The sequence below is a fragment of the Arachis hypogaea genome, chromosome 20 (assembly GCF_003086295.3).
Source record: "Arachis hypogaea cultivar Tifrunner chromosome 20, arahy.Tifrunner.gnm2.J5K5, whole genome shotgun sequence".
NCBI lineage: Eukaryota > Viridiplantae > Streptophyta > Magnoliopsida > Fabales > Fabaceae > Arachis > Arachis hypogaea.
Window position 1 is genome coordinate 5,832,730 of NC_092055.1, and position 10,401 is coordinate 5,843,130.

At 32.4% G+C, this 10,401-nt stretch overlaps 1 protein-coding gene across 4 annotated transcripts; it reads right to left on the reverse strand.

Moving 5' to 3' along the window:
• Positions 1-844: 844 nt before the first annotated feature.
• LOC112783386 (uncharacterized) lies at positions 845-3,180 on the reverse strand. 4 transcript variants are annotated; one of them, XM_072229129.1, is made up of 4 exons: positions 2,741-3,180; positions 1,677-2,254; positions 1,462-1,585; positions 845-1,150 (listed from the first exon to the last, which is right to left on the reverse strand). In XM_072229129.1, the coding sequence occupies exons 2-4, from the start codon at positions 1,695-1,697 to the stop codon at positions 1,005-1,007; spliced, it is 291 nt and encodes a 96-aa protein (XP_072085230.1). In that variant the 5' UTR covers positions 1,698-2,254; positions 2,741-3,180; the 3' UTR covers positions 845-1,004. The 4 variants fall into 4 exon arrangements, with proteins under 4 accessions (XP_072085230.1, XP_072085231.1, XP_072085232.1 ...); XM_072229130.1 differs by having other exon boundaries at positions 2,745-3,169; XM_072229131.1 differs by having other exon boundaries at positions 1,677-2,216; positions 2,741-3,136.
• Positions 3,181-10,401: the final 7,221 nt, after the last annotated feature.

Below are 10,401 nucleotides of genomic sequence, written 5' to 3' on the forward strand. Positions count from 1 at the left end.
TACCGATTAGATAGTCGCAAATCCATCACTAAAGTAAAAGCTAATTCCATAGAAGAAATAGACTAAACGGTAGTCGCTAATTAGCGACAAACTTTACTGCGGTAGAGTCATCGCTAAATGCAAGCTAACTTCATAGACAAAATAGAATACTTAGTTGACGAATACTTAGTTGACGGTAATTAGCGAAAAATTTTTTTGCAAGTTGTCTGCTAATATGATCGCAAATCTGTCACATTTTGTAGCAAATCTATAGCTAATCTTTGAAAATCCTTAATCAAATTTGTAGGGATGTTGTCGCTAAACCAAAGCTATTCGAAATGAGAAAGTAAAATTATGAAATAGTCGCTAATGCTAGGAAATAATATGTAGTCAATTAGTTGCAATGCTTAGTTGACGCTATAATATAATGCTCGTAGATTTTTTCCCGATATAAAAGATTGTCTTGTTTTCCTTTAATTACTGTCAATTTTTAACTATCGTTTGGTTAAATCCTTCCTTACCCATTTAAGCCACGGCAAAAGGCTAGACCAATTGTAAATCTACAACTAAAGGCAGTGTTTATTTCCTCTCTTTCTTCTTTTACTTGAGAATTTGTATCTAAAATGCAAGAATAGAAATATGCATAGAAAAGATTATATCATTGAATACATATAATCATGAAGACATGAACCAGAGTGGTTAAGTTGAGTCCTGAAAATTCAAGGCACCTACGAAACTTCTCCCAAGATCATAGGCTAAGTTGCGATGGTTCCTTGTAGGCAATCACAATTATTAAGTGCAAACACCTTGTTACGTATCTAACAGATAACATGTAACCAACCAAAAAAGGAAATGACAACAATAATGAGGACTCAAATATATCAATAATTATAATGTCTCCCTGTTGAACTTCACGTATTTTCCCTTTTGCTGAGGGATTAAAAAATCACATACCAGTTAAGAGTAGCATAAACGAATTGCAATAAAATCCTCAAAATAATCAAAATTTGATGGCGGCAACAGAATCATTGAAAATCGGGCTTCTCTGGGTATGTGCAGCCAGACCTTTGGATGATTACATTTGCTGCATAGCAACCAGCTCTAACCCATTCTGAGATTATTGGCTGCTCCTGAACCAATTGTGAAAAGAATCCTCCAACAAATGCGTCTCCTACAACCACATTAAAAATAATTGAAAACGTATCATCATATAATCATGTTGATAAACCATCGACAACACACATTTTATGACAAGGAGTAGATCATTTTATCAAATGCCTTTCAAAATTCTAAGCATTCAATGTCTCGTATGCTTGATTATCGGTTGAAGTATACCAAACTCAATTTCTTTTAGTGTTAAAAATTCAGTTTGCACATATAACTTTGTTCTACATTTATCTACTAAAAGCAAAAGGGATATACCTGCTCCCTCTGTCATCCTTATAACCATCATAAGAAGGTGCCAATTAAACAGGTTTTTACCTTTTGCCGAAGCCACTTTGCTCACACGGTGCCAATTTTCATCAGAATCAATGTAAGTTAGAGCAGTCCTCTTGTCTACAGGATTGAATGGAAGAAAATGGACCTCCCTGATTCTGGCTTGAGCCTGGTCAGTCAAAACATTAAAATTATGAGTTAAATTAAACATTTTATCTGTATCCTTCTTGTCCTAAAGAGAGTGGTTTTCCTATATTTACCTCCTTTGGATCAGCAAGCATCCCAACAATTGCAGCATCTATAGCATCCTAATTTTTGGTCCTAGAGGCCCTTGCAGCAAGAAGGATAACATACTCCTTCTCAACACCCTTAGCAAATACCTCAATCAAGTTTCTATCAACATTGAGCTTATTCAATGTCAAGGTTACAGTTTTGTCACTGCAGAGGACATCCATCCCAGCCATTTCCTCAATAGTCATCATATGTTTTTAGCAATTGAGAAAATGCAGAAGTTACCAATTGCTGTAAGCACTTTCTAGAAGTGTCCAACTTGGTTAGCGTATCCACCAAATGAGCCGCTTTACTTAAGAATGTGTGCACACCAGTGGCAATCACAACTGCTTCTATCTCACCCTTCTTGACTGTTGATCTAGTAAATACTTCATCAGTGGGGTTCTTGGTCACTAGAAGAGATTCTCCTGTTAAAGCAGACTGATCAACACTTAGAGGGTCGCCCTCGAGAAGACAAGCATCGGCCGGAATGATCTCTCCTAATTTAATGTTGATTATGTCTCCTGGTACTAAAATTGCAGCATCTTGTTCACTCCAGTGACCATATCTTAAAAGACGCAATAGAAAAAAGATAACTTACACTGAACAAATAACAAAGTAACAATAACTGATTGACCATTCAATTAGATCTAAAATCATTTTAGATTTTTGACAAAGGAAATAAGAAATATTTTAAAAGTAAAAGTAAATTTTCCATAAGGTTTCAATTTGTGATACAAGCATATGTGATTAGATGCACCAGAAGCAGTGAGTAGAAACTCAAGTTAAAGGTAACCTTCGTAAATAAATTTATGTTTTTAGCATAAATAATTAGAACTAAAAATCATAACCAGATAATTAGAAAAAATACATCAGAACCAAAAATATAGAATGAATAATAAAAACAATAAGAACATAACTAAAACCCTAAACCAAAAATCAGAACCAAAAACAAGTAATCATAACAAAAATCAGAATTTAAAATCAGTTTAGAATCAATAATAATAACAGAACCGTGAAAGGTGCAGGATTCAGAAGACTCGAAATACAATACCGACAGTGACAAGAACATCAAGCAGGACCGCCAGCAACGCAACCAATAGCAGCAGCAGCCACTGAACAAAGCTTATGACAGAAGAAATCAAAGAGAGACGGAAAGATGCTGGATGGTGAGATGACGTAGACAACGGGGCTGAAATCGAAGAGACGACGAAGCCGCTGGATTGAGGCCACGACAGCGCTGGAAAAGGAGCGACGCAGAACAAAATGCGATGTGATGGAATCCGCCGCCGAAAAGTGTGGTGAGCCTCTGGTGGGAGCTTGAGGAGTGTGAGAAACTTGGAGAGGGGAGGCTGGAGACTGCGGCACTGGAGTGTGACGTGTGTGTTATGATTAGGTTTTAGTGGGCAGAGGGTAGTGCAGTTATGAGTAGTGCGGGCTAATGTTTAGCGGTTGTAGATTAGAAAATTACTGGTGATAATGAAATTTTAAATTTTTGATTTGAAGTACTGAAAACGGCACTTATATAGTTTATTTTAATTTTTTTAAATTAATATAGTTTATTTTAATTTTTGAGTTATTATTTTTTTGTTTTTAATTTTTATTTTGATTTTTTTTTAAATTACTTTTAAAAAATCTTGTATAAATAGATAAAAAATTTTAAATAAACATAAAAAGATTTATGTAAATATCAATAATATTATTAAAATAAATAAACTAAAATAATTTGTATTATTTTTTAATTTAAAAATATTTTTATATTTTATAATTTATATTTTCACCACCAAAATCTCACATATAAGTTTAATGTGAATATAAGTTATTAGATAATTTGTATATAGTAAAATTTATTTAAAATATAATTTTTAATATAACGATATATATCATATAAATAAATAATAGGGCAAAATGCACCATTAAATCAAATAGAAAATAAAATTATATGATTCTACTAAATTTAAAAATGATACCTGAATCATCCAACACTATCGAAATTAGAAAAATCAACGGCCATTCAAATTAGAAAAACCAACGGTAATTTAAATTAGATCAATTCGAATTAATAGTGATGTTTGTAATTCGAATTTGACCAATTCAAATTATACATGCATGTGGTCTTAAGGTAGTTCGAATCAGCTTGATTCGAATTATACATGCATGAGAGCTAAGGTAGTTCGAATCAGATTGATTCGAATTATACATGCATATAGTGTTAGGGTAGTTCGAATCAGAGTGACATAATTTAAATCAATTTATTAAAAAAATTAATTATTTAAATAAAAAATATATTTTATTCCATGCATTAAAAATAAAGCTAACAAAATATTTAATTATGAGACTTCTTCAAACTATTTATGAGCTATCAATTCAAATTTCATACAATACTCTTCTATCCATTCTTGATAACTAATGAATATTTTGAAAAAGTCTCGTAATTAAATATTTTGTTAGTTTTTTTTTTTTCAATGCATGGAAATATGGAATAAAAAATATATATTTTAATTTTTAAATTATTAATTTTTTTAATAAATTTATTTAAATTATGTCACAAAAATATTTTATTCCATGCAAAATAATTTTTAAAAAATGGCTTAAAAGATATTAGGAGTACTATAAAAATTTATAATATCCTAGTGACTTAGGTAAATACATGCATGTACTCAAATTTTAAATAAAATACTCTACATAGTCAATAATAATTTAAAATTAAAAAATATTTTTATAATGTAATTACCTAAGTCACTAGAATATTACAAATTTTTATAGTACTCCTAACATCTTTTAAACCATTTTTTTAAAATTGTTTTGCATGGAATAAAATATTTTTTTGACATAATTTAAATAAATTTACTAAAAAAAATTAATAATTTAAAAATTAAAAAATATATATTTTATTCCATGCATTAACAATAAAGCTAACAAAATATTTAATTACGAGACTTTTTCAAAATATTCATGAGCTATCAAGAATAGACGGAAGAGTATTGTATGAAATTCAAATTGATAGCTCATAAATATTTTGAAGAAGTCTCGTAATTAAATATTTTGCTAGCTTTATTTTTAATGCATGAAATAAAATATATTTTTTAATTTTTAAATTATTAATTTTTTTAATAAATTTATTTAAATTATGTCACTCTGATTCGAACTACCTTAACACTCATGCATGTATAATTCGAATTAAGCTTATTCGAACTACCTTAAGACCATATGCATGCATAATTCGAATTGGTCAAATTCGAATTACAAACATTACTACTAATTCGAATTGATCTAATTCGAATTACTTGATTTTCCTAATTCGAATGAGATTCATTCGAATTACATAAAAAGATGGTTTTGGGTGATTCAGGTAACGTTTTTAAATTTGGTAGAATCATATAATTTTATCTTCCATTTGGTTTAATTGTTCATTTTGCCCATAATAAATATTTGGTATTTAAATCTCATTTCGTGTATGTAATAATTTATTGACTAGTGACAAACAATTAAATAAAACTCTAATCACTTGTCAAGTTAAGGAATACCATTAAAATTAAAATTAGTACAGGTATATATATAAGATATGTTATTTTACCAATAAAAAGTGGATTTATAAATATGATAAATAGACGACCACTTTAAAATATTTTATGGCTTTTTACTTTAATCTTAATCATTCATATAAAATATTTAATAGGTCATATATCTGATCTGAATACTCTAATATATATATATATATATATATATTCTTGAATCTACTCGTATACATAGGTATTGATTACTTCTTGTATCAATGTAGTTTAGTTATTGAAAATTCTTTATTTATACGCATTAATTTTTTAGCTATTCTGAATAATTTATGGTCAGAGTCCAACTGGATAAATTTTTTTCTATTAAATATTGAAAAAAAACTCCAATTTTTTTAGGGTGAGCAATTTAAAAAAAAATATTAGCTAAAAAAAACTTTTAAATTAATCGTGTCACTTTTTTTAGGGACTAGTCGAATTTCAGGTCAGGTCCACAAAAAAGAAAAAATATACTAGCTTATTTTGGAAAAAAAAAAACAAGAGGCATCTGTTTGGCCTGAGAATAGACCAGCTTAATTTGCCCTTTTTTTGGTTAGTCGAGCTAAGTCGTTTAGGCTCTCTTTTCTTACAAGTTTGATTTTAGAGTTAAATACCCATCTATTTAAGTCAGGTAAATGAGCTAGTCCGACGAATTTAGCCCATTTTGACGATCCTAATTAATTCAAGAGCTAGTTCAGTTTAATCTTTATTGAATGAATTCCTAAATGATTCTAATTAACAATAAAACTTGTACGATCATATGCAAATAAATTCTCATATATAATATTTTAATTATTCTCTCGTTTAAAATAGCTTTAGATTAGTGACAGAATTGTGACAAATTACATTAGCTTGTTTGAAAAATTTGCTTAAAATTTTTTTATGGATTTATATAGAGGTTAGCGGTTATAGTAACATGAAATAAGGACAGAATAAGGGCTAACATTTTTCCTAAAAAATTAGTAGCAACATGAAATATGCGAGAAAAGTTTATCAGTTGTTAAGCGGTCACTAATTCCTCACTAAATAAGCTTTTGATTAGTGACTCAATTGCGACCAGTTACTTCTAAAATTTTCACGATTAGCTTTGTATTTGTTATAACTCTGCGACAGATTTCCAACGACATTAGCGAGTAATTTGCTACAAAATAGGTAGGATATAGCTTTTGTTTTACGACAAGATTGCATTTGCCAAGTCGCTCGCTAAAGTAAAATTGCGACAACTTAGCGACAAATGCATTTCGTCCACTAATCAGCGACTTGAAATCAGTGAATGAAGTGTTTCAGTTGTTAAATGGTCGCAAATTTCTTGCTACTTAGGTCCTAGGACTTCAATATCCGTATTTCCACTTTAGCGACTAATTAGCAAGGAACACTTCCCTAGCTAAATGGTTTATCCATTGCGACGAGTTAGCGACGACTGTTTTCTATCGCTACCCTAATTTTGAATTTTACAATATTATGTGACAAATTAGCGAGAAATTAGTTTCTCGCGAAAAATAAAAATTTTGGTGACAAATTAGCTAGAAAATTGTCCATCGCAAAATACATTTCAAGTCTTTGTGAAGGATTAGCTAGTAACATTGTTCCTCACTAATTTGCCTTTTCGTACAAAGTTGATTTAGTGACGAACTAGTGTGTGAATTGTTTCTCGCTAATTGTATGTCAAACACTTGCGACCGAATAGTGACAATAATATCCCTCGCTACTTTACTTTTATTCGATTGAACCCCTAAGTGACTGATTTGCTAGAACATTGTCACTCGCTAATTAATTTGTGACAAATTAGTGAGGAAATTTTCCCCGCTCTTTTTTTAGCTACAAAAGTCAATCTGCGAGAAACAAACTTACTCGTAAATCTCTCGCTAATCAGTCGCTTTTCTCAAGTTCGGGTATTTTGTGACCACTCATTAATTTTGTCGTTAGTGCGTCACTAATTCCTTGCAAGTAAGTGACCGATTAGTGACAACAAATATTTCTCGCAAAAATTCGTCGCTAATTTGCCAAATTCTTGTAGTATACAAATTGCTTAAATCTTTCAAATATATAAGGTATCAAATCAAATAACTCTTTCTTATCCAAATCCTTTTCAATTATATTTTTTCAATCACAAGGAATTTTAAACATATTTCACAATTTTAAAGTAAGTGAATACCAACAAATACTTTAATATTTTAAAAATACATATTCGAATAAAATCAAATATTTTAAAATAATATAAAGCTTCATCAAACATACATATAGTCTCATAAAATATATAGTCTCATGTGCATATTAAAATGAGTTTAACAAAGATAAATATTTAGTTCTAATAAATCGATTATTCAAGCTAATTTAAAATCCTTTGATAATAATCTTTGTAAATATAATTATAAGTGCAAAGCACTGTATATCAAAATAATTATAGATGCAAAATTAAATAATTATAAATGTAAAACCTACTCATAATTTGGTCCCACGGGACCAAAAAGATCGAACTCAAAGTGTCAAATTAAACGTTGAAACCCCATGGTGGTTGTTAAGGTGACAACACTAAACAAAGAAGGCAACAATGATGATAAAAGGCAACAACAGCGACACAGCAGTGGTGGACGTCAATGGCTCCAATGGCGTAGTGCAGTTTGGCAGTGAGCTTCAACTCTAGTGAACATGGAAGACTCGAGGTGACAATAACGGAGTAGAGCAAAGCAGCTCCGGCGAGCTCCATCTCCCTTCAAACCCAACAGTAGCATAACTCCCGTGGCAGCCTCCTTCCATGGTGACGGCAACAGAGGCGTTAGCACTGGTGGCCATCGCGTCCTCCTCCTCAAGCTCCGACGGGTCTGTGGAATCAGCTCGCCCTCCCTCTCTCTCTCTCTCTTTTCTCTCTCTCTCTCTCTCTCTCTCTCTCTCTCTCTCTCTCTCTCTCTCTCTCTCTCAATATGCCGATGGCAACAGCAGCCCTGCCGGCGTCGTCCCCTCTTCCTCCTCTCCTTTTCTTTTTTTTTCTTTTCTCTTCTTCTGTTCTCAGTATCATTATCTTCTTCTCTTTTCCTTTCTTTTATTAAGTGTGTCGTGAGATTGTGAGAGTGAGAGATATTTGTTTTTGTGCGATTGAGTGAGAAGGATGGTGAGGTGTATGTTAATAAAGTTAAGGTTAAGGGGAAAGAAGAAAATATCAGGTGGAGTGGGTTCTACAAATTCTTTTTTTATATAATTATTATTCGGTTATTATATTCTTCCTTCTTAAAAAATTTGGCCTCCAAATTTTCAACGAATAAATCAATCACAATTATCCAATATTGTCTGCCTATGCATGAATGCTGGCTGCTTTGGCAGAGGAAGATTAACAATAACAACAACAACAAAGCCTTGTCTCATTAGGTAGGGTCGGCTACATGGATCAAATGACGCTATTGATCTCTATCATGTTTCATATCTACAGAGAAACTGTTTACATGTAGATCTCGTTTGACCACCTCATGGATGATCTTCCTAGGGCTTCTTCTGCCTTTCACTCCTTATCCATCTTCCATCTCATCCACACTCCTAACTGGGTGCTCTGTTGGTCTTCTTCTCACATGTCTAAACCACCTGAGACGTGGTTCTACCATCTTTTCTATAATAGGTGCTACTCCAACTCTCTCTCTTATATCTTCGTTCCTGATTCTATCCAATTGCGTATGACCACTCATCCATCTCAACATCTTCATCTCTGTCACACTTAACTTATGTTCGTACTCCCCTTTGGCCGTCCAACACTCTGCATTATAAAGAATAACCGGTCTGAAAACAATGCAATAGAATTTACCTTCAAGTTTTAAAGGAATTTTTTTGTCATGTATAAAATCAGACGCACTCCACCATTTTGACCAACCTGCTTGGATCCTATAATTTACATCATGTTCAATGTCTCCATTATCTTATATAATGCACTTAAGATACTTAAAACGTTTAACTTTTTGCAGGATGTTTTCTCCAATCTTCACCTCTGTATTAGCTTATTAAGGTCTTCCTTTCAGCGGCCGAACTTACATTCCAATATTTCGTCTTGTTACGTTATGCGCAGACCATACACTTCTAGAGCTTCTCTCCATAAATCTAACTTCTTATTTAGGTCTTTCCTTGACTCTCCCATAAGGATGATATCATCGACAAAAGGCATGCACCATGGCACAGGCTCTTGGATATACTCTGTGAGTACTTTCAAGACTAATGTGAAAATGTATGGACTTAAGGATGATCCCTGGTGTAATCCTATACCAATAGAAAATTCCTCTGTCACACCACCTTGAGTCTTCACACTAGTTGTAGCTCCATTATACATGTCTTTTAATTGCATGAGTATATACAATCATTACTCTCTTCCTTTCCAAAACCTTCCATAAGACATCTCTTGGCACCCTATCGTATGTTTTTTCCAAATCAATAAACACCATATATAGATCCATTTTATTACTACGATACCTCTCCATCATCCTTCTTAACAGATATATAATAACTTTAGTGGTAGATCTACCTGGCATAAAATTAAATTGGTTCTCTGTTACTTGTGTCTCTTGTCTCAGCCTCCGTTCTATCACCCTTTTCCATAATTTCATGGTATGGCTCATGAGGTTGATCCCTCTATAATTCTCGCAACTCTATATATCCCCCTTATTCTTGTAGATAGGTAACAAGGTGCACTTTCTCCACTCATCTGGCATCTTATTTGACCTTAAAATCTCATTAAAAAGCTTAGTTAACCAATTGATGCATTTCTCTCCAAGGCCCTTCCAAACTTCAATCGTAATATTATCAGGTCCTACTGCCCTGCCATTTTTCATCTACTTTAGAGCCTCTTTTACCTCAAAGTCTCGAATCCTTTGATAGTAGTCGAAGTTTTGATCTTCTTTCCTCGTGCATAACCGACCAAGGCTCGAAAGATTCTTCTATCCTTCATTAAATAACTCGTAGAAGTAACTCTTCTACCTTTCATTGATCTTCTTATCTTGAGTTAAAACTTCTCTGTCTTTATCTTTTATGCACTTAAACTGATCCAAGTCTCCCGTTCTTCTTTCACAGCTCTTTGCGATTCTATATATATCTTTTTCTCCTTCTTTCGTGCCTAAAGATTGGTAGAGACCCTTATATGCTCTTGTTCTTGCTTCACTTACAGCCACTTTGTATCTTTCTTAGCCGCCTTATA